This window comes from Ptychodera flava, unplaced genomic scaffold, assembly GCF_041260155.1.
Source record: "Ptychodera flava strain L36383 unplaced genomic scaffold, AS_Pfla_20210202 Scaffold_41__1_contigs__length_1339820_pilon, whole genome shotgun sequence".
Lineage (NCBI taxonomy): Eukaryota > Metazoa > Hemichordata > Enteropneusta > Ptychoderidae > Ptychodera > Ptychodera flava.
In genome coordinates, this window is record NW_027248363.1 from 191644 (window position 1) to 216811 (window position 25168).

General features: G+C 36.8%; 1 protein-coding gene across 7 annotated transcripts; it reads left to right on the forward strand.

Annotated features, from left to right (window-relative positions):
- The first annotated feature begins 1562 nt into the window (after window positions 1–1562).
- LOC139128010 (uncharacterized) lies at window positions 1563–24293 on the forward strand. Of its 7 annotated transcripts, XM_070693871.1 has the most exons (18): window positions 1563–1761; window positions 5255–5318; window positions 5899–5984; window positions 7536–7655; window positions 8648–8778; window positions 9325–9476; window positions 10111–10302; window positions 10730–11146; window positions 12147–12253; window positions 13930–14013; window positions 14337–14451; window positions 15236–15394; window positions 16216–16409; window positions 16711–16857; window positions 17962–18067; window positions 21325–21386; window positions 22451–22559; window positions 23791–24293. In XM_070693871.1, exons 8-18 carry the CDS (start codon window positions 10874–10876, stop codon window positions 24067–24069), a joined length of 1635 nt encoding a protein of 544 aa, XP_070549972.1. In that variant the 5' UTR covers window positions 1563–1761; window positions 5255–5318; window positions 5899–5984; window positions 7536–7655; window positions 8648–8778; window positions 9325–9476; window positions 10111–10302; window positions 10730–10873; the 3' UTR covers window positions 24070–24293. The 7 variants fall into 7 exon arrangements, with proteins under 7 accessions (XP_070549972.1, XP_070549975.1, XP_070549973.1 ...); XM_070693875.1 differs by lacking the exons at window positions 1563–1761; window positions 5255–5318; window positions 5899–5984; ... (1 more) ...; window positions 8648–8778; window positions 9325–9476 and adding an exon at window positions 11603–11801 and having other exon boundaries at window positions 9873–10302; XM_070693872.1 differs by lacking the exons at window positions 1563–1761; window positions 5255–5318; window positions 5899–5984; ... (1 more) ...; window positions 8648–8778; window positions 9325–9476 and having other exon boundaries at window positions 9869–10302.
- Window positions 24294–25168: the final 875 nt, after the last annotated feature.

Genomic DNA, 25168 nt, shown 5'->3' on the forward strand with positions numbered 1-25168 from the left:
TTACGTCATGCACACTGCTAAAGTTAAACCAATCACAAGACTCAAACTGTCGACGATAAGAAGCTCCGACGACCGACCAAAGTTTGAGAGGAGACAACTTGTAAATTTTGCCCGTAGAACCGGAGGTAAGCCCTAAAGTTTTCTATCAGCCTACGCACCTATAGAGCTATTTCCCAGACATATTTCACACGTGCTTGCTTCATTTTAAATAATTTTCACTGAAACTGTATGTGGAATCACTCCCACTGGTCTTGGGTTCATAGTTGTGCTGGTTTGTCCGGTTTCCGCGTCTTGTAGCCTACGGTGTAGCCTACGGTAGGTTGCGCTACGTGCCGACAACTTTTCACTATCATTTCAGTTCTCATGTACAAAGCCGCCTACTCAAGACGAGCAAAAGTACATTTTAAAAAAGTAATATATACTTGTATTTCATGTCTCGTATTATGCGACTAAGCTCCGTAAGGAAATTTTATTGCTCTTTTTTTTTACGTTTTTCTGAAAGAACGACCAATATTGCTGCCTCCTTTGTGATGGCAAAATACGTCATATTGCACATGCGCATTCCCGAGCATCCTCAACGATGCAGGATGATGCAGGACATACCTCAGGACAGCTAGTAGTAGTACTTCTCGCTCATGACTGTCAGAGTAATTCCCAAGCGCCCCGCACACACGTCTCTGACCAGGGGCAGTGCATCCTTGTTTGTGTCATTCGCTGGGGAACTAAAGTATGTCGTCAGCGGTCACGACTGCAGTGGCTTATGCTAGCTCCGAGCATGGAGGTAGTCTCTACTACCTCCACTGCTCCGAGTTAGCGTCCTGCGAGGCGTCATCTTCGTCGGTGGCCCTGCGTGCACGTACGTACAGGTACGTGCCGGTCTGTGTGTTCCGGCAACTACAGACAAAGAGATTTTTGACAGTGTGATACTGTGACAGTGAAGGGACGAGGTAAGCCTATGCGTGAATCCACAGGGAACACACTCGTCTATGTTTTTGTTGATGACATCGATGGTGGCTCACAAAATCAAGCAACACATTACTTTGGTGTTAATTGTAACTAACATATAATTTATGTAGTATTCCAGTGCTTCCTCCCAAGTGGCATTGATTTATGTGGTTTGTCCATGTGACTCGGGAAGAGGAGGAGAATACTGGTGTACTGGACTGAATTCTTACACCGGCCGGCCATGCCTCGTCCCTCCCACCATGGAAATATAACCCACACCACAGTCCTTTGGTTGAGGGACTGTGCCCACACACACAGGCGCTTAAACCGTCGCTACGCGAAGCCGGCCTGTATACCGGAGGAGACAGGCCGGCTTCGCGTAGCGACGGTTTAAGCGCCTGTGCCCACACATACTTCCATGTTCCCACGTACACGCACGTGTGGCTTTGAAGTGCTTAGACCGAAGCTTCCTTCTATTTACATAAGTTACATAGATATCCTGCTACTGTCTTTGGGATTCATAACTATGGCATTATAATGTTTCCATTTAAATTTTTCTAACACTTAACAGGTAAACATTGATTGTAATGACACGGACCATCCATGGATTCTTTCTGTGAAATTTGCGTGAAGAATTTCCCTACCCACAGACATCTAGTCAGACATCTTTTAAGTGTCACTCATCAGAGGCAACTGGAATTGACTGCATTGGATGATGTACCGTCACCTACCAGCTCTAATACTCTTTCCCAGAAGTCATTATCTCCAGATATTTGCACCGATAGCGAGATTTATTCTAGCAGTGTGATAAATCCGGTAAGATGATTGTGGTAGGCTACAGTAAAATGTTCCACGTTAGAAGATGTCAATCCACTTATAGATAAATTATTTTGTCTCGCATTTGAATTTCATGAAGGAAACCTGCATAGTGAATAGCATACCTCACATGGACTCATTGAAAAACACCTCATCAGATATTTTCTTAGTTGGCCTTGGACACATTATTTTGTTATTTTATTACTGAACTCTTTGTTATTTGTATGTTTTGAAATCAATTCCTGCAGTGCATTCTGTTTGGTTGGGCATGTCCCACTGTGCCTATCCAAACCCCAAAACTTGAACGCATTTCTTTCAGTTCATTGCATGCTCAATCCCCCCATTCCCCCTAAAAATGTGCAAAGGGGAGGGTGGCAGTGTCAGTGCAGTGCTAGACTCTTACGTCACTTCTGCCTATAATCAATGGTTTTTAAATGGGTGCCATTGCACTATGAGTAAGTGAAAGTTAATAACAAAGACAGATTTCGCACCAGTTTTTCATAGAATTTTTATTGCTGAACACTTAATTGCTGGGTAACCTTACCCTTTAAGGGCAATAGCTGGTCCTGATTTTTCTGTTCTAAAAAGTTATTCTGTATTTTTAGGGCAGTTTTTTCCTAAAAAAAATCACTGTCCATTTGCATTGTAATTCAGCATAGTATTGGGAATATTTTCAATGTGATATTTAACAATGATATGATAATGTTGATATATTTTGGGGCAATATTCCCCATCCTTTCATTCAAAAAATATTTTAACTAAATTTTAGAGACTATTTTACATTGTTAATTTTAGAGACTACATTGTTAAATCTCCTTGAGGATAATGATGAAATCCCTCTGCTATGAAATATTCATTATATAATAGTATTTTTGACAATGTATTGCATTTCCCTCAAAAGCAATTTCTTACACAAAAACATTTCTGTAATGACAAAATTTCAGAATTGTGGAACAGCTAGTTTATGAGATATTTCACTGAAGACATCTCTGTGTACATCTAAGGGGCGACGTCAAAAGTTCAATGAAGGATAAAAAACTTAATTCTTTTAGTTTGGGGGTGGGGGGGTTTTGACCTAAAAAAGTTTCTATCCTACAAATCGATTTAAGGTAAAAATTGCCAGGGGAATGAATATTTTGAAAAAATAGAGCAGAAATGCACACTTTCGTGTTGAAGCCAGCGGAGGGAGTTGTTTTAACACGGTGCAGAGCTGCACCTGGCCTAGTTAGTGTAAACAATGCAGGCTGTTGGCCTCTGTTGCACCATAGACGGTAGTTTCTCTACTGTCTATATGGTTGCACTCGGAATTTATTGTATTTTGCTACATTTCTGGTGCACGTGTAGTCCGCCTGAATGGAGTAGTGTGAACTGAGTTGTTACAACCACCAGGACAGTTGAGATAGTTTTTATACCTCTGGAAGGAGACACCTGGACTTTATTGTTGTTGTTCTTGTTCATTCATTGATAAACTTCAAGTTTGTTGTTAGTATGTTGTATTTACATTTGATGAAACACAAAGTGTGTTCCCAATCTTAAGCCCCACTAGCTTTATCTTTTAGCATTATTTTTATGATTTTACTTTCAAACTAAAATAAGTTGGTGACAATGTAGTCATTTAGGTCTGTGTACACACTTATAACTACCTGCCGGGGCTATATATGCAATTTTGAACAATATAAAGATTACACTGCGATTAAATGTTCACCCAAACATTAAATCACAGCCCCATGCAGAAAAGCTAAAACCCTTGATACTATGCATATCTGCATTTAAATCTTCATATAAACTGCACAGAGTAGTCCAAATTGTAATGCACAAGGGTGAATGTTTTCAACTATGACATTGTATGTTCTGATTCCTTTTTAATATTACCAATTTTTGAAAATGCCAGGAAATCAAAATGACCGTTAAAATTTTAATTTACATGTGAAATGTTTCTGAAAGGAATGGTTTCCTAATGCAGTAAAAGTTCATATCTCTTCAGAGGGTGGATTTCAGAGAGGAGAGAATAGGTAGATATTTCGAGGTAAATAAATTTCAAGAGTTACAGCTAGTGCGGCTTTAACGATGCATTACTTTATTTCACCCGTAAATTGACTGATCCTTAGCTTTGCTTTACATAGAAAGAGCCTGGCAACAGGTTCAATGTAAGTCAATTAAGTTTCTAGGGGGGTGGGGGGGTTTGGGGAGAAACTAAGGGAATTAAGTTTTTTATCCTACATTGAACTTTTGACGTCGCCCCTAAGCAAGTGTAGGTTTTCATAATTGAAGGTGGTCTTACAGCCATTGCCCTTTGGGATACATTGAGTTACATAATACTAATTAACTGAACATAGGCTTCAAGATTTTTCTGTTATTCATATAATTAATTGCAGTGTTCTCCACAGCCCAGAAATCACAATGGGTGGTCAATTTGCATAACAATACATCATTAACATATTGCTTTGTTGTTTGGCTATTAACATATGACCATATTTCTCCAAAAATAGAGGGGTGGCCCACAACAACAGTAAATATCTTTTTTGATATTTTTTTCAGAATTTCATGCAGTACACTACATCATTAGTTTGTTATGAATTTCACGACACTTCTAGTTGTGAAATACTAGAAATTTACCAAAAAGTGCACTCCATAGTTATCATGATTTGATAAGGGGCTTAAATGTCAAAATAATAATGAAAACAATTTAGTGTCCAGACGTACTAGTTTTCCACATTCGCTCCCAACTACCCTTCTAGCCAAGATCACTTGGTCTTAAATGTTTGCCACTTATATCATGCTGAGATTATGCAACTGTTTTAATAAACCAGGCAATCATATATAATCATACTGCTAATAAACATAAGATCATATTCTTTGACTGCAGACTTCCATGCTATATCAGTTGCAAAGTCTCCTCCATAGCCAGGATATCTCTGGTATCACAGCTGCTTCCTCCGTTGCATAGGTCTGAGGCTAAAGGCTGAGGGTCAGTGCACTCTGACACTGAAGGCGGAACCTCGGTAGTAGTACTAGTAGGAATGTCAGACTTGAAAATTGCAGAGACTTCGAAAACCAACAAAATACCCACCCATCCAAAAAAGACAGGCTGTTGGAAATATCATTGATACCTCAAATCTTTACTTTGGTTGCTACATTTAATATGTAAATGCCTTAACTCAGCGAAAATTCACTGACATCAGAATCTCTGCATTCATGTTGCCAAACTGCTGTTGTTGTCAAGTGTTGATGCCCAAAGGATTGCTTGTGTAAGAGGGAAAAAATATTGGAACTGACAAAATTTAATGATGTTGATCAATATTGTTCAAAATATTAAACAAAATTTGCCCCTTTCTTATGTATTATGAGATTGACAGTTTGTACTGTGTTAACATCAACATTTTGCTTGTACATATATGTAGAAATTAATGGCTGAGTAATTTGTTTCACTTGTTTTTAATTCCGTGAGTTTACAAATGACAAATAATCTCAGAATGATCTTATCTTCTGCTAGACTCCTCAAGAGGATGACGAAGAGAGAGACGTAAACCAAGAAGGATGCTCAAGAGATCAATGTGGTTAGTGTGATTTTGTGGTTTATGGTATATAACAAATACTCCAGTACATTTGGGAAAGTAATGTTACAAATTATGATGTACACTCCATCATCATGTACATCAGCATACTGATTTGACTCAAACCATGGTGGTGAAAGGGTTATTTGCCACTCTTGTGAAAGGATGGTTGCTGAAGTCACTGCCAGCACATTGTGCACACTGTTCCAATGTACAGTATGCTACCAACTGCTCTGATGTTTCTATCACACATACATTCATGTTTTAATAGCATAAAGACATTAGTTGATACAAATTTATACATAAATTGCGAACTTTTTCAAATATTTATTTTAATCCATTATCCAATGGGAGTATATCCCAATTACAGGGTGAGATACCCACCACTCCTGGGTAGGGGAGAAGCAATGACAGGAGAATTGCCTTGCTCAACATGTCAGGTCTCCACCCCACCATCCTCTGATAGACCACATCAAAATGAACTGTATGCTGTTCATTGACTAGTATCCACATAGTCATCAGTAGAAATTGCAATGTATTCACTTGCTTATCACGACTTTCTGCTTTGATTCTCTAAATACAGATGAATTGAAAAGAACAGCTTGGTGGCCATTCAAAAACGAGGCTGAAGCTGAACTTGCTTTGTTGCTTCATGGACCCCATCCACTTGTGAGTAACATCCGCCTGTCCAAATATTACTTGGTCAAACCCCAAAAATATATGTGGTTCCAGAAACATACTTTTCAAAAATGGGTAGGTTGAAATAAGTCTTTAACCCTTTGAGCGCCAAAGTCAATTTTTGCCACCTTTATAAATACACACCAGTCAATTTTTTTTCAGATTTTTGCCAAAATTTTGATAAGAAACTGTAGTTGATGAAATGTGATGTCCATTTGATCCAAAATGAAAAAAAAAATCCAGAAAAATTCATAAAAATTGGTAAAATGTTGCACTAAAGTTTTGGTAGGAAAAATTACAGCACTCAAAGGGTTAAAAAATATTTGGTTGCTTTTGCATGTTGCAAATTCATCTGATATGTTAATATAGTTGTGATCAGGTCCCACGTAACAACACTGAGTAGGATAATGATTGAAGGTCCGTTTACAAGGATGTTCCCTGAGTGCAGGGAATGCCCTCATCAGTGAACCTTCCATCTAGGTGATGATGTCATTGTAATACATCACAATCTCTTGATCTTGCTTGATTTTGTGATTTTATTTTGCTTTGAATCTCTCATAAATAATCTTATTTTTCATGTCTGCATAATGGCTATATTAAAAGTTAAGGTTTGGTAGGTTAAAGCTCCATGAGCTGCAATTTTTGGGATATTTTTCATGAAATTTATTTTCAAAATAACATTAGCCTATACAGATGTACTCAATGAATGATGATAATGCAAGTATTATTAGCCACTAAATATGACTGCAAATGTAAGTTTTAACTTTATAAATAATAAAACAGTGCTGGACCCAAATATGGCCACCACCATATGATAAACAAAATAAGATGAAAACAGTGCATTTACCTTTGATTCTCTAGGAAGAAAACATTATCCCATCCCCTATAACACATGGAACTAAATATATAATTCTGAAACATTTCATTTTCTATTTTCATTGCAATATTTCACATGTTTTTAAATGGTGAGAAATTTCAAATGTATCGATATTTCCTTTGTAGCGTTTTGTCTCAAATAAGTGTTAACTTGATATAATATCATGCTATAGGTATAATATCATGTAATAGATGGAGTAAAAAGCATATCCTAGATTATTATAGACATTTGAAGCTTTACAAATTTTATCGACTTACAGCTCATGGGGCTTTAAAATTACAGTTAGCTGGGTTATTGGAACCACAATTTTTTTGGTTTTATTACTGCCAGAGTGTTTTTGCACTTGTATTTGTGGTGACAGATACCACATTCACATTTATAATTTGGGAAGGTTTAAGTGGTAATGGTTGTGTTCTTTCAATTCCAAAGTTAACTAAGCCAACTTCTTTGCAAAATGAAATGTTTTATGATTAGTACTGACAGAATTATTCTTTAATTAAATTGTAAGCTTGTCTGATTTTAGGCACGGTTACTCTAACAAACGTTTTGTAGAGTAACCGTGTTTTGGGTTATCTGCTACAGCCTTTCACTCTACATTTGAAAGCGACATGTTTGAACTGATACATTCAAGACAGTTATAGTTAGAATTTTTGTACACATTGTAGGGTGAAAGTTTACAGAAGTATGTGTGGTACTTACTGAAAAAGAGAGACCCATCTGTTCCACCAAGGTATAAGATAAAAAATATTATTGATAGTTTACCAGGCTTTGAGAAACCTTACAAGGTAATGATATTAAAGGGACAAAGTCACCCATTTTTGACATAATTTTGCTCATTTTAGTTTCTTTTGAAATATTTGTAGCGTTCTTCTCACTGAAGTTGGCTCAATCTCTGGTAAAAACAGCTCAACTCACACCCTGTACATGACCATAGTGCATGAATACTGCCATCATTTAATTTTTAGTATGTACCCAAAAATGTATTGTAGAAGAATTCATGTATTATTATCATTTGCAGGGTGAGAGTTGACTTGTCACATCTTGTGATTGGGCAAATTTTCGTCAGTTTTGTAGAATGAATAACAAGAGAAACAAAAAATCAAAATAATGTCAAAAATGAGCAACTTTATCCATTTACCGTCTGATTTCTCAACTTTTATATTTTCACTTTTAGGTCACATTTGATTTGGTATTTCAATGTGGGCTTATAGTAAAAGCGTAATTTGGTAGCATGTGTGTGTGTGGTTGTATGTATATCTGTCAATTCCAAAAAACACTGCACTTTCATCTTGATATTTGAAGTACATTCTGGACTATGTGATTGACAACCTGTCATCACCAAAATAATGCTGTGAATGGATGTGAGTGATGTAACTTTTCCGACCAAAATTTTAGTGCAACATTTAACCAGTTTTTGTGAATTTTTCTGTGAGTCTTTTGATAATTTTGGACAAAATGGACATCATGTTTTATTGGCTACATTTTTTTCAAACTATCGGTAAAAAATCTGAAAATAATTTACTTGGGTAAAATTTATAAAGGTGACAAAAATTGACTGTGGCGCTCAAAGGATTAAGTTCGAGCCCTGTGTTTGCTTTTGGGTAAGAAATCAGTGACAGTGTATGGGGATCACACTTTACCTTACTACACATGCAGTGAGAAATGCAATACCAGATATAAAACATCATATTAGGCTGTCATTGCTTCAATTTGTGATAAAAACTATCTTATGAATTCATCCATTGATTTTGACATGTTTTCACCGTTCAACCACCAGATGGAAAATCCTGATGGAATTCCATACTACACTCACAGCATTATACAAAACATACGCTACAAATTGGCAGTGCCTTCTACAGCTTCAACTTTGAGAAGATTTCCTGAAATTAATACAGATGGTATGGTCAGGTAGGTACTTAACCCTTTTATCATAGTGGTCAACTTTTAACACCTTTCACAAAATTGTCTGCTTATGTGCATAAAATATGAAGAACAAGTTTAATAATTTTGACTTAAACATAAAATTGTGTCATGTTATTCATTTTGGGTTCAAAAGGGGAAACCAATGTCTGTTAAAAAATGTCAGAAAATATGAAAATGTCTGCAATTTTAATTTATAGATGATCACTTTCAGTGATAATATGACAAATACTTTTTATGCTTTTTTCCCCTTAGCACTGAATTTAGAAATGTAATGCGACAAGTTTAACAAGTAAGAAGGTCCCAAAAGTGATTTGTAAAATGTGTGGCCTGTTTGATATGAATCGGAGAAATTTCATGATGTTGTAGACATGTTGCAAACAAATATCTTGAAGAAAATTGTGAAAAATTCCTTTTATAACTTTCATTTGTATCCCATTTTGATAACATATCAATCAGTTGATCCTCAGTAATGGTGGTTTGGCTTTAGAAGTGACATGGAAATTTTACAGTACCATATCACCTCTCTTCCAGGAAATGTATCAAGCAAAGAAATGGCTAGATGATCCGAAGTTTTACTCACCTATGATAATCCTGAATGGAAGCTTTTATTATGTCAATGAATTTGTTGTTGCAGTGGTTGATGGTACAAGAAGTATCAGTTGCATACTAAATTTGTAGGAAAGGTAACTATTAATATTGATATGTATTCTTTGAATTTCAAGTTTCATTCATAAATCATAAACATTACTGTACTTAGACATATACAAAGCTGTAACAAATTGTACAAGTCACTTTTATCAACCATTTTGAGAAGTACTTGACTTGTTACAACACACATTGATTACCAGTGTAATGCTTAAGACCTGTGCACCCTACACAAGGTCTAAGCATTAAACAACAAATTTTCTGGCAGAATTTGTTCACAAATATTAAAAGATCAATGCATGGCTTTGGCCCTGATTTGACAGATCAAAGGTATTTAATATCTATGGTTACACTGAAAATGCAATACTTGACATCATTTATTGCACAGCGTATCAATAAACAGATATTCCATATTTTGGTGACAACTATAGTATGCATGTATTCATTACTACAAATACAGATATAAATTCTGAAAAGAAAATGCTATTTATGTTAGAATGTGGTAAGTTCATGTGCAGATGAATGTTTCCTTGGATGTATATATACATAACACATCTCACCATTGATATACTTATTTCCATCAAAGTAAATTAAACTGCACTTCTTCTGTATATATTGACTGGACGGCACTTAGAATAATCACAAATATCACTTGTTCATTCTTTTCTCAAGGTGAATAACAGAGAATCACAGCTTCATGCTTTAGTTAGCATAGCCGAAGTAAGAGAAGAAAAAGTCTGCTTTATTGGTAGAAGAGAGTTGATATCTGTTGATGCCATCATTGAACACTATCAAGGTGAAATCACAAGGGACAGAGTTGGTTGGACTGTGTGTGGTGATCGCTTAGTACGTGTACCTGAGAAGGTAATCGTTCAGCTTCATTTCTTCATACATAAAGTGGATAAACAATGCTTGCTCAATAGTTGCCACTTTGCACTGAATGTTTTCCCAAGCTCTGATCACCTATGAAAAACTTCATCACACAATCCAATACAATGTCTATACAGAATTGAATATCCCCTATACACATTTTGGTAACTTTAATGACTATCCAGCTAACGTTAGCATTTGTCTTGTGGATCAAATCAAAACTTCAAGTACTGCCTCCCCTTACGTTAATTTGTAACAAGTTTAGCAATTTACTGCAAGGAACCCACATGAACAGATGGCACCAGAGTCTATACAACTAATTTGGGATAGCATAAGAGAGACTATTGAGTGTACTTATATTTGTAAATGGATTCACAGAGGAAATTACTAATAATTGAGTATTTCTTCCCTTCACACACAGACTCTTCATCTGCTAACCTCAGAGCACCCTGTGAAGAAGAAGGCTGGAAATAGAAGAATTCTTAACTTGCCACTGCTGTTTTTTTCAGATGATGTTGGTGGAAATACCACAAATAAGTGGAATAGATTTGGTGTTTGGCTTTTCATGCTGGCTGGTCTTCCCCACAAAGAAAATAATAATTTGGAAAACATAGCCTTTGTGAATGCTTCAAATTCTGTCGGTGCATTAGACCTCTCAAAAGCAATATTATCAGAACTGGAGACACTCCAAGAAGGTGTGGTAATGTTTGACGCAGCAGAGGGAAAAGAAGTTATGGTTGTAGCTTCGGTTTTGTGCACTCTCGCTGACAATGTCCGAGCCTCTGAATTATGCAGTCATTTGGGATGCAGCAGCCTCCAATACTGCAGATTCTGTGATGTAAGTATTCATGGTCTTTTAATTGGGATTCATAGATTCTATTTAGCTAGGTATACAGAAATAATGTATTGTAAGATTTTGGCTGGAGAAGTCTAATTTTTCATGTCAGTTGCTTATTTATGAGATTCATGAGTCAATTTGGCAAACCATATCATGCCTGTCAAATGCTCAAACAAATGATTTGTCATGCAGTAAATCCTTCCACCATGCACTGGTGCCTATTGACAGTAAGGCTAAAATCTAACTGTAAATTTGACTACTTTCATGTTGGTCATTAGTGAAAAGGGGAAAGTTGTTTTTGAGATACACGTTTGCATTTGAAGATTTTGCCATCAATGAATATCCTACAGCCTGGAAAAATTTCAATTTTGTTCTACAATGTAACACCTTTAGCAACAGTGGCTCTGTATAATTTTATGATGTCTAAAAAAAGAAGTATGTATTTCCTAAAAGTAGAAGTTACAGATTTCAAAACACCAGAGAAATGTGGATGAGGGGACACAGTTACCACCATATAGCATCCTGGATGAACTACTGAAGAACCCCATTCTAATAAATTGAGCCCTGATGTATAACCTGTGAGCAGTTGCTCAAGTGTGTATGTGACACTGGCTTGATAATCTGTGTACACTACTGGCAGACTTTGTGAAGTTTGGTATGTTTTCACATTGTTCACAAATTGCAGTTTTGTACAAACTGTAAGTGGCTAAAAATGTAGCAGATTACTTCAGTGTTTATAAAATTTTGATTAAAATCAACCAACGTGGATTTTTCCTCCTGTTCAATTTGACTTGTGAAGTTTGAGTTGTTAGACAATAGGACGTCTTGAGTTCTTCCAGCAAAAGTCAACTTAATGCAATAATATTTCTAAAGTATTTTATATTGATTGCTAGATTGGAGCTTTGCAAGAAAAACTTATTTAATGTAAAATGTATCCATGTATGTGTATGGTTCATTTCCCTAAATTTACATGTGTATTCCTTGATTATTTCTTCATCAGACAACTCGAAGACAGGTGAAAGAAAATCCTCTTCAGATTGGTAAAAGAAGATCTACAGCATATACAATGAATGCCATCAAGAAAATCAGACTTGTACAAACAGAAAAGTAAGTTATTTTAATTAACCATGTCAGAATTGTTCGAATTAGCAAGTTATATGATACACATGTGAAACAAAAAGATGGTATGTTAAAACAAAACGATAGGTGAAGACTGTTTTGTCTAAAGTGAAATTTTATCAAAACCAGTGTATTAGTAATGAAAAATGACATACATTGCTGTTTAATTTGCTGTGTATCCTTTTGTGAAAAGTTGACTATCAGTGCTGGCAGAGTCATTTTTGAAGATGGTGCCAGAGATTATAGCAGCTGTAAAAACAAACTGCTCTCAGTTGCACTTGGAACACACAGGATAACTCTCACACCTCTGTAACAGTCACACTGGGCTGTTTACACGGTTCACTCTGCATGGAATATCCCATGATTCATTATGATGTGTATCCTCGGAGGTTCCTCACTGATGTCTGGAAAGTCTCCCATGTGCAGAGAAACTTGTAGACAAGTAATAAAAATTTGGAAACTGTACTTTTGAGGACATGGCTGTGCTCAATGTCCAGTTTGAATGATTTGAAAAATAATACTTGATTGAGAGAGGAGATATCAATTTTGTGAAATTGTCAAACAATTTTAGAGCCAATGATACACAATAATTTCATGGAAAGTAAGGAGTCTTTTGGCATCTGTTTTGTCAAACAAAAGGATTTTGATTTCTTTCAAATAGATCTGCAAAAGAAATTAATGTTAACTTTTGCACTGAAAGTGACCACCTCAGTTGGTCATTACAAACTTCCCAAAAGTGTTATTTGTAGTCCCTGTAAACCATCTATTTTGTGGCCGTTTAATGGTGATGTTGAAATTTCTACTAAAAAATCGGACCGTACTTTTATTAGATATTATCAAATGGTCATTGTAATGACAAATGTCACTCTCAATATGCAGAACTGGAAAAGTTATGATTACATGAACCTTCGAGTGTACACATCATACAGACTTGTGGGTATATAATGTACTGTATTGTGCGGTTGTGGGCATAGCTGTATCAGCCCTATGGAACAACACACCTTGTACCAACCTACCAAAATTGTCACTGCTACAAGGGTGTCAGCATAATAGCAGGGGTGTATTTCACAGCCATGTACCTCACAGCTGTGCACTGCTACATGTATGCTACACTATTGAAAAAATATGGCTGCTTAAGGTGTGTGAACGACAACGTTGTCACTCACATTTCACTGACACACACAGTTACAGCTGTATTTCTCACACCCCTGTAGCAGGGATGTACAAATAGCTGCTTGCCAAACCACGTAACTTTCCAGTGCGCATGAGTAGAGTTTGGATGGAAAGCTACGTAGTCTGGCTGGAGTTGTGTAGACAAAAATAGCATCCAATTAAATCGCTTGAATCTATGTACATTCAAACATGTGATGCATTTTGTACAGCCCCACTTCGGGCGGGAGAAGTTCAAAATAGAACCTGAGGTAGCAATTAAATCTCGCATTGGGGATTTCTCTACTTAGGTGAAGTGGTACCATGGTACATAGACAACATGTGCTAGTACTCAAGGGAAACAACATGTAAAGCACCTGGAATTGGGTGGAACACATGTATTCACTTTGTTTGTTCTTGTCAGAAGGTTTTGTTCCATCAGACTGACTTGCTGCCATTACATATAATATATGTTTAATATTTCAGTGCGAAAAGATCTTTATGTGTCATTTCAGAGAAAAACAAGAGTGTAGGAAGAAATCTGGGGTGTCTGAAAAGAATAACCCAATCATTGAGCATAAGATATTTGAGAACTGCAGGTACCTCCTTTCAAATGAATTTCAAGTAACAATGTACTGTCGTTTACAATTAAAGTCAGATAGCTAATGATCATCTGTGTAATTTAATTGGCAAATTTGGCAACTACTGGATCTGGTACTTGTGATTTACAGAACTTTGAGATATATAGTCATGCAATTTTTAGCTCACATTGGTATACCAATGTATGAATAGACTTGTATGACACTTGTATACCAACAGGCAAAATGTGTCAATGCATGGACAAAGATTTTAAAGCATGCATTGTAAGGTATATTTGTTGCATCTATAAGTCTGACATGTATATTATGACATTTCTTTATAGGACGCCATATGAAAGGCTGCATTGCTTGTTGTTGGGGCCAGTGAAAGATTTAACAAGGAGAACTTTCTCCAATATGTCACCAGAAGCAAAGAAAAGTATACTCCTAAAAATCAAGGCAAGTTGATTCAGTGTTGGTAGACCAGTCTTGAAACTAAATTATTTCACTACCATGCACAGAGTTTTTTTTTCCTCTCTGCTTTTATATACGTCAATGAAAGCCTACGGTATCAGGTCAGTCAGCATCTATCATCAATAAGTTTGTCTGCCAGTATATCTGGATGGATGATTGATGGTCTTGGTTCACAGTTGGATATCTGTATGTATTTCTGTACATCGCCACTTAAAAATATGAGTCATTCTGTGCCACCTTATTGTGTGGCATTTAGGTGTACCATAAACAGCAGATGGAAGGTGACATTGCACACACACTCAAAAATGGAAAAAATGGAAGTGCTGAATATCAAAAAAGTCTGAACTGTATGTACTGTTCTGGTTGCTTTAGTATGTAATTGTAGTTCTACCATAGACTTTTGAGAAACACTAGAAGGTATGTGGTTGCATGTAAGTAAGTTTATAACATGACTTAGCCAAAGGGTATTAGGAAATATGTCCCAGCCGCGAATAATGGCCCATAGAGGGCACTGTATCCCCAAAATTAGATGGATGACCTCATATTTTTATTACATAAATAACACCTGTGGGTCATATTTCATCAGCACCATAAATTTGAAAATGAAGAAAACATTTAATTTTGAGGTGCGTACTACCTTAAAGCACTGAATAATTTTGTAGCAGGAAAGAATCCAGACTGTCCACAAAAGATTTTTAGTGTGAGAGTACAATGTAAGTATATATCAAATCTGATCCATTGACAGCATTTTTTCTGTTTGCTTTTACAGGCAATGAACTGGAAGCCAGGCAATTCTTTGGGAAATATTTCTTCCAACTGCAACTCATTTTTGGGAAGAGACTGTAAAATATGGGCTCAGATGGCAGTATTTGTATTGAATGAACATATCCAGCCTCAAGAGAGACAGCTGTGGCTGTTATTATGCAAAGTGAGGTTTACATTGTTGCATATACATATAATTTTATCAGAATATTTTTAGCCATTTTGAGATATAGACTGAGGGGCATAGAAAAAGTGATCTGATTGCATTGTGCAAGATTTGTGACGCATCCATTTTGGGGCAACTTTAATCCAAACAATAACATACAATATAATTCGGATAGTTTTCAATCGGATTCGAACCCACAACATACGGCATCAGTCGCCTAGCTGAGAGGCCACAGACAGAACCACTCGGCTAAATCTCCACTCCCAAAAAAGAGTGGTTCAATAGCTGGCTAAGTTGTTACATTTTTCTGACTGAGACCGCTCAACACGTTGTAGAGTTCGTGAAGCACTCACGCACGCATGCTCACTATCATACATCGCACATACACACTTTATCGAAGCGAAGAAACGAATTTCATCGCTTTAACTGCGCGAACGATAACCTCGGGGACAATTCTGTCCACCAGCAGTGTTACCTACCCAGGGTAGAAAATAAGGATAGTTTTCAATCGGATTCGAACCCACAACATACGGCATCAGTCGCCTAGCTGAGAGGCCACAGACAGAACCACTCGGCTAAATCTCCACTCCCAAAAAAGAGTGGTTCAATAGCCGGCTAAGTTGTTACATTTTTCTGACTGAGACCGCTCAACACGTTGTAGAGTTTTGCCATTCTTTAACCCTTTCACCACCATAGTTTGACCCAAATCCATTGTTTTCTATGGTAAAGTTGGACCTGTACACAGGGAACTGGGGGTGAAAGGGCTAAAGTACTAAATCTCATGAAATATGTATTCTTTTTTTTTTTGTAAATTGCATTAGCTATTCAAGGAGCTGTACTCATCCAACATCAATGCTGAATATATTGCCAAGGTCAAAACTTTGGTGAAGAGTTTTCTGTTGAAGGCAAAGGAAGTGATGCCAACTCTCCTTAATAAATCAAAAGTCCATATGTTACAACACCTACCAGAAGATTTAGTTGATTTTGGTCCAACAACTTGCTACAGTACAGAACGGTAAAACAGTAATTGCACATCAGTTTAGAAATAATAATGAGTCTAGTTAATACAAAGTTCAAAAACTTCAGAAGCTTGTAATATACTCATCCACACAGTTTTTACCTGTAGAAGCAATTTTGAGTAGCAAGTTTGTAAACATGGACTTTCCGGACAGTTTCTCTGACACCCATCTTACTGATTCACAGGTAGTTACAAAATTGGTTGATCAACACACACGGTGAGTTTTCATTGATAGACAACCAGACAAGAAATTTAGTTCTCTATAACATTATTCTGCATTTCCATCTTCCTCTAACAGGTGTGAAAGCTATATGGGCCATGTGCGTTTGGCATATCAATACACAAACAGGCACTCACCATCACAAGACCTTGCCCATCATTTTGCAAGAGTTGCGTATCTGAGATTTGTTTTCAGTGGTGGCTTCGTACATGAAAGAAGTTACATGTGAGTATTGTTTATATACTGTAAAATGGGAAATTTTTGCGATATCCACAAAGGTGACTATTTTGCGATGATTAATTTTCTTGTTCTCTCATTAGCTACTATAGACTACTATGGTCTATAGAAGTTCATGGGATCAAAACAAATTGATCACAGACTTAAGTTCTCATATCACATAATATCATTTTGTTGGCCATACTTTGAAAAGGGTACAATTTGGGGGAACATGCCATTTGTTGGTAAGGTTTTAGAATAATATTAAATATGCACTGAGTATCACCAAGAGGAGTAGGTATTGATCACTGTGCTACTTTCCTTGAGCGTGGGTTGGTGGTGCTGTCCCTACCCAAGAAATTGATGCAAAGTGACCATTTAATCAGCAGAAACCCCAAAACTTTGATTGATTCTCAACCATAACTACTCAAAAGTGAGTTTAGTGTGTGAGCTTTTCACTCCACTGGTTCTTCAGCGATATATCTGAACAGACTTCATTGTGTAGGTATAGGATTGTGTCTTTCCTCAGATCCCTTTGTTTAAAGAGAGATTGAATTTTTCTCACATTCTTGGCCACTGGGATTTTGAGATAGACAGTGTGAGATTGATTCAACCTTGCACTCTCACAGACATGAAACACAAGGGCTGATTTAGTTGGATATAAATTTTTATTTACTGAAGTGCGCAAAAAGTCATCCAATAGCACGACGTGTTGTAAACAGACAAAACCTACAGTGTGACCACACGACAGTCATACAGATTTTACACATTTTGTGGTCATGTGAGAAAAAGAATGTCAAACAAGGACCTGGGATAGTATTCATTGGGATATTTTGTATCCCACTTGCCTGTAGCTGGTGTGAAACAAAATATCACCAATGAGTGTGAGAAATATTATTCCAGGTCCTTTGCATTTTATTCTGATTGCTATTTTCTTGTTGATTATAACGTAGAAATATGCTGACAGACATGTTTTAGCTCACATTTGGTATAGCAATATGAACTTTTATAGTTACTGTATAAGCTGAAGTTGGTGATGTGTGTGTGTCCCCCCATCCGTCAACAGCAAACACTTTCATGCACTTTACTAATTGTATTCATTCATTTTGACAGGTCATGTGGCCCAAGGCTGAAAGAATTAAATTCAGATCCTGAAGTTCAGCAGTATTTGTACTCTAGAAACAACCAGATCAAGCCACAAAAAGGAGAATTACGTTTAGTAAGTGTTCAGAGAAAGTTTCACATGGTTTATATTTGTTAGTTCACGAGATTATCTGAATATATTTTCATAAAGAAGTGGATTGCCTAAACAGGTATATGCCAAGTTGTGATTTCAGGTCAAGGCAAACCTGAAACGATGCTTTATGCGCCACAGTTCAATAATTTGAACTGTCAATACTGTAGTTAGCTAGGGAACTGTTGTTGTATACTGCTTGTATATTGTCTGTAGTTTTCATCTTTCATTATGTTCATTTTTAGCTCCCATAGCCATATGTATATATGGCAATGGAAGCTATTCTTATAGGCTAGGGAAATGTCTGTATGTATGTATGTCTGTATGTCTGTATGTCTGTGTGTCTGTATGTCTGTATGTCTGTATGTCAACATCAAAAACTCCAAAACCGCTGTACATTTCATCTTGATATTTGGTGTGTACATGGATGATGGGCTGTAGATGAGATTTTGTTCAAATGAAGTTGTCATTGCCAAAAATATGCAAATTAAGTGAAAAAATGTAAAAACAGTCAAAATTGAAAAAACTCAATAACCACTGAGCAGATTACATGAAAAATTAGCATGTAAGTACTTTGGGCTGACATGAAATGATTGTGCACATCTTGGGTCAGTATCTTGGACTTGCTATTTTTCATGAATTTTTTTGTAATTTTCTCCCATTTTTGGTCAAAAAATCTCCTGCTCTGAAACCACAAGTCCGATTGATTTGAAACTTGGTATGGAAGTGCATAGGAGTGACCTTTCCCAAATTTGGGCAAATCGTGGTGAAATTTGCATATTTTTAGTTTACACGTCCATAGACTCCCATGTATAAGGCAGATCTCCATAGACTCCCATGTATAAGGCCACGAAAAATAAAAATTTAGTTTCTCATCGTATTCATATTGCAAAAAGGATGCAGTGACACAATTTTTAGTCCCCAGGGATGAAGTCCAGTGAGCTTATAGATTGGGTCATGTCCGTCTGTTCGTCCATCCGTGAGTCCATCCGTTCACGCATATATCTCGGATATTTTGACAAAATGTCATGTGACCTTGATGACCTTTGATCTCAAATATACATATTTGTCCATGACTCAGTAACCACAAGTGCTACCACCCTTCATATATGGTATGCGCCACATATTGTACCTCATTAATTATGCACATATCTAATTTTGAGCGAGCCAATAGAGCTAGAGGTCTGATTTTTGGTATATAGGGATAACTTAGCAAAACAATTTTTTTGACAAAATGTCACGTGACCTCGGTGACCTTTGACCTCAAATATACATATTTGTCCATAACTCAGTAACCACAAGTGCTACAGCCTTCATGTATGGTATGATGGGACACCTTATGACGCCACATATTGTACCTCATTAATTATGCGCATATCTAATTTTGAGCGAGCCAATAGAGCTAGAGGTCTGATTTTTGGTATATAGGGATAACTTAGCAAAACAATTTTTTTGACAAAATGTCACGTGACCTCGGTGACCTTTGACCTCAAATATACATATTTGTCCATAACTCAGTAACCACAAATGCTACAGCCTTCATGTATGGTATGATGGGACACCTTATGACGCCACATATTGTACCTCATTAATTATGCGCATATCTAATTTTGATCGAGCCAATAGAGCTAGAGGTCTGATTTTTGGTATATAGGGATAACTTAGCAATACAATTTTTTTGACAAAATGTCACGTGACCTCGGTGACCTTTGACCTCAAATATACATATTTGTCCATAACTCAGTAACCACAAGTGCTACACCCTTCATGTATGGTATGATGGGATACCTTATGACGCCACATATTGTACCTCATTAATTATGCACATATCTAATTTTGAGCGAGCCAATAGAGCTAGAGGTCTGATTTTTGGTATATAGGGATAACTTAGCAAAACAATTTTTTTGACAAAATGTCACGTGACCTCAGTGACCTTTGACCTCAAATATACATATTTTTCCATAACTCGGTAACCACAAGTGCTACACCCTTCATGTTTGGTATGATTGGACACCTTATGAGGCCACATACTGTACCTCAATAATTATGCGCATATCTCATTCTGAGCGAGCCAATAGAGCTGGATGTCTGATTTTTGGTATATAGGGATAACTATAGGAGAGAAATTTTTTGACCAAATGACATGTGACCTCGATGACCTTTTACCTAAAATATAAGTTTATGTCATTAAATAAGTAACCACAAGTGCTATGTCCTTTGTATTTAATAGGATGGGAGACCTTATGACAACACACACTTTACCTCATTAATTATGTACACATCTAATTCTGGGCAAGCGAATAGAGCTAGAGATCAGATTTTTTGGCATATAGGGATTAATTAGCAATATAATTTTTTTTTTCAAAATGTCATGTGACCTCGATGACCTTTGACCTTGATTATACATATATATGCATATTTCAGTAACCACAAGTTCTATACCCTCCAATTTTGATAGGATATTAGACCTTAAGATGTCACATCTTGTACCTCATTTATAATGCGCATATGTATTTCTTGGCTGGCCAATACTGCTAGAGGTCTGATCTTTTTTCCCGATTTAGAACCATAACTTAGACATGCCTCATGTGTTTCAAATTTGGAACAACGACATAGACCTATGTGCCCATAGATCTCAACATATACACTCCAGTGATACTTCTTAATGACCACATTTTCCTGCCCCATCAAGACTAATACTCCTATTACAAGTGGGGACTATGTCATTGTAAATGACTTGTTGAGTTAATGGTTGTATCACAGTATTCGATATATCTAATTCTGTATTTTTTCCATTTTATATTCTGAATAATTACATTAAACATATTTCACTGTCTCCAGTACATTTCATTTAAGTATTTTCACTTCATGCACTTTATCCCTTTCACACATGTTCAAATATCTGACCAGAGAACAAACACTAAATAGTCCAGGATGGGAGCTACAGTGTCATTGACGCTATTTTTTGTTTTGTGGTATGCTGCGCATAATAATAGATTTACTTACATGTGAAAACACATACGTATGATTGTAATTCTTGTAAATTTTGTTAAGATCAATTACTTTACAGGACAAACATTCTGTAAAGACATACCACATTTGCCACTAGCTGTCCACTGTATGATATAGGTATATTTTTATATGGTTATATTGTTTGGGGTTGAAACAATGACAAATATACATTGAGATTGAAGCATTTCTGTTTGTGGTTTGCTTCATCTTCAAATTTGATCTTTATACAGCTAAGGAAGCAGGCTACTCTAAAAGATGACCTATCTACAGCAGAAGAGCTTGATGTGTGCAGGTTAGTTATAATATCAATAAAATACAGTAAGTTTGCTGTGTAGTGCAGTTTCCATAATGTTCACTGGCACTTACCACAGATAAATCATAGGTAAATTCTCAACAAGTGAATGTTATGTTTGGATATAAAATTTTGTTTGGTAAGAGTTGATGAATATAAAGTGATAATTGATTATAGAAATAACGGGCGACGCGCTGACCATTAACGTTTATTTGAGGGCAAGGGCGAGAGGAAAGCCAAAAATTAACGGGCGAGGCTTGCCGAGCCCGCTAATTTGGCTTTCCTCGAACCCGCGCCCACAAATAAACGTTAATGGTCAGAGCGGAGTCTGTTATTTCCATTATATTATCAGCGAACCCAAGAAAACCGTCAAAATTTCCGAAAATTTCAGGAGCAAACGACAGCTGGGCCCGAGAAACTGAGCAATACGCGGCGCACTGTCACGCGCGCTGTAAAAAATTAGCAAATCCAGAAATATTTTCAGAAAAAGGTATCTCAACTTGACCTACAAGTGCTCCATTTTATTTTGTGATTGATTATGATTTATGTTTGAGCCGTAAAGTTACGATACTTTGAGTTTTTAATCTTATTATTCATATTCACGTGCATGTAAACGAACCATTACTGTGTATTTGTGGTCAGTCACGTGGTTCAGCTCGACCAATCAAAATGCAACGGGCAGGTCATGGTAATATAATCCTCAATATTGCTGAGCAGTATAAGCAAATTTATGTGTGTTAAAGAGTAAGGCCATGGATTATTTTCTACTGAGAAGGTTTTACATGTTAAACAGGGCCCCAGAGTAGTGCTTTTTACTATTGGTGTAATGCAATGTTTATTCTTTGTATTTGTGATGAGACGACTGCAATAAAATGCATCTATGTAATTAGAAGCCCTTGTGTGTGGTGTAAATAATAAAATCAAGTGGATTCAATGTGCAGAATTATTCATGAAATCTGAAAGACAGTGTGCCTGACAGGCTGTTTTGTAGTTTACATGTTAATTTCCAACAAACTTTGCGTGTGATAATTTCTGAAATTTTAAACTTCTTCCTATTTTCACAGAGACTTTGGAGAAAAACAGGCCACTTTTTATGGAGGCATTAGTGAATCTGATGGAGGTGGTGTAATCCATTGTGGAGAGTATGCCCAATTTGCAGACAAGGATGGAAAGGTGAGTCATTGCAAGTTATGTGTATGTAAAAATATATCCTAGAAATAGTCTCTCCAAACAAGAGAAAATAATTAATCACCAACTTGGAGATAAAAAAATCAGTGAAACACAAATGGTAAATAGTGCTATCACCAGCTGTAAATATTTAGAGGGGCAGCTCAGTAGAGTACATGGATAATAATAGGTCATGCAATAGGCCTTCAAAGGCAAATATTTTTTTGAAACCATCATACTTGTTGCCATTACTATCCCTATGTGCATTATAGGGCAAGGCATAGTCTTTCTCCAGGCACAGTTCTTCATGCTTGCTTCTGATAATAGAGCATGCAACAGGAAACTCCAAGCCTGGCTAACAGGGTACCAGCCCAAACATCAATATTTTCTTTCTTCTAATGTTTTAAGCTTAAAATTAAAAGCTCAAAATATTGACCTATATCTGCTTTGCAGTAGAAACCATAACCCCATTCCATAGCAGCCATGATACCTTATGTTGAGTGGTTGCTGTACGTACGTATGTAAAGCACACCGGAGTAAAGATCAACCCTCTAATAATGATGTATTTGGTGAGAGAATATTACACTTGTAGCAATCTGATCATTTAAATACTTTATTGTGTCTGCACAACATTTCATCCCCAAAAGTAGGATTTTCTTGGGTGCTACAGAGCAAACATTTTCAATGCGGAGTTATAATTGTATTTATCACATGATAAGTAACATGTCTGAGTATATTACTGTGAAATGGTATTGTTCATATATTTGGTTGTGAAACTTGTGGTGGTTACCCCTATAGTTTAATTTGTTGCATGCACTGGGAAATCATAAGATCTCCTGATGATTTTACCAGTGCAAGAAACTGACTGCATAGGTAGCACCACAGGTTCCACACCCAAATATATCTCTGCCCTACAGAAACATATTGAGCACTATGCGTTGCCTGAATTAACACCCAACTACATTATACATTATACAGGCTGTGTTTATAAGATGAATATTTTGACTGGCTTTGGGCAACAGAATAAGAACACCACTTGATACAAAAATAAAACTACTATAAACACACCAAAAGTTACATATACTGCCATTTAACCCTTTCACCACCATGGTTTGTCCCAAATCCATTGTTTTCTATGATAAAGTGGGACCTCTATACAGGGAACTGGGGGTGGAAGGGTTAAGGCCACTTGATTATCATACTGATGTAACAGGAATTTTGTGTACTTTCATTTCAGGATCTGTATGGAATACTTCTAAAAGTCTTCAAGATAGAAGATGACAGCTGGTGTCTCTTGAAAACCTTTCACCCAATACACAAATATGACAAATTTGGTTGCTCTATATTTAGATTGTGTGGTTCCAAACTGGTAGCAGCATCCACATTTGTGGAGGGTGCTACATTTCACCACTGCTGTGAAAAGACAATTTGCAGACAAATCAGGGAAAATGGACAGTTTGTTTTCCAACATGACACAAGTTATCCGTACTATCGCTTGAATAATTTCATATTGTAGTGACACGTTGGAATGCCTTGACTGCATATTGCAGAAGATAACTGATACAGACTCTTTTGGACAGTTGATGAAAGTTGTATTTGATGAGGTTAGAATGACCAGTATTTAAAAAGACTGACAATATGATGCAATCCACAAAGTTTATACAAGTAAACATTGCACCAGTTTCATGTAAATACTTGTAAGTGTATTTCTGTCTGAATAAAATTTCTACTGGGAATATATCTGTGTCGTTTGGTTTTTGGCTGATTAAAAGTATTCAGGCTTTTTTGACATCTTTAGTGAAAACATGTTAATTCCTGTTCAAAAACAATAAGAACATTAAGCATTCTGTGTACAACTCAAGTCATAATAACCACAGCATATTCAGACTCTGTTATACCACTGTGCAAACAACACCGTATACAGTCCTGTGGATACAGATGCTGTGATGGGCAAAAATTTCAGGTCCTGTTACACTACTGTGCACACAGCACTGTATACAGTCCTGTGGGTACAGGTGCTGTGACAGGCAGAAATTTCAGACCCTGCCACAGAGCTGTGCACACAGCACTGTATACAGTCCTGTGGGTACAGGTACTGTGACAGGCAAAAATTTCAGGTCCTGTTACACTACTGTGCACACAGCACTGTATACAGTCCTGTGGGTACAGGTGCTGTGACAGGCAGAAATTTCAGGTCCTGTTACACCACTGTGCACACAGCACTGTATACAGTCCTGTTTATCAGATACTGTGACAGGCAGAAATTTCAGACCCTGCCACAGCACTGTGCACACAGCACTGTATACAGACCTGTACATCAGCCCCTGACACAGCAATGGGACGTCTTTGCTGACACAGTCCTGTGCCACAGGGTTGTGTCAGGGCCTGTGCAGGGCCTGTCACAGGGGCGAAATTTTTTTTGCTGTGTAGAGTTTCATGCTTCCAGAACTTATTAGAGGTACCCGTCTTTTTTTCAAAGCTGGAGTAAGACAGACATGGACGTCAGGAATTCTGTCCATCCATACTTTGTTGTAGCCACCCGTTTTCTCAAGCCTGCCAATTCATGAGAAGATCAGATCTTTTATTTTCTTTTCAAATCACATACTTTGTGGCAC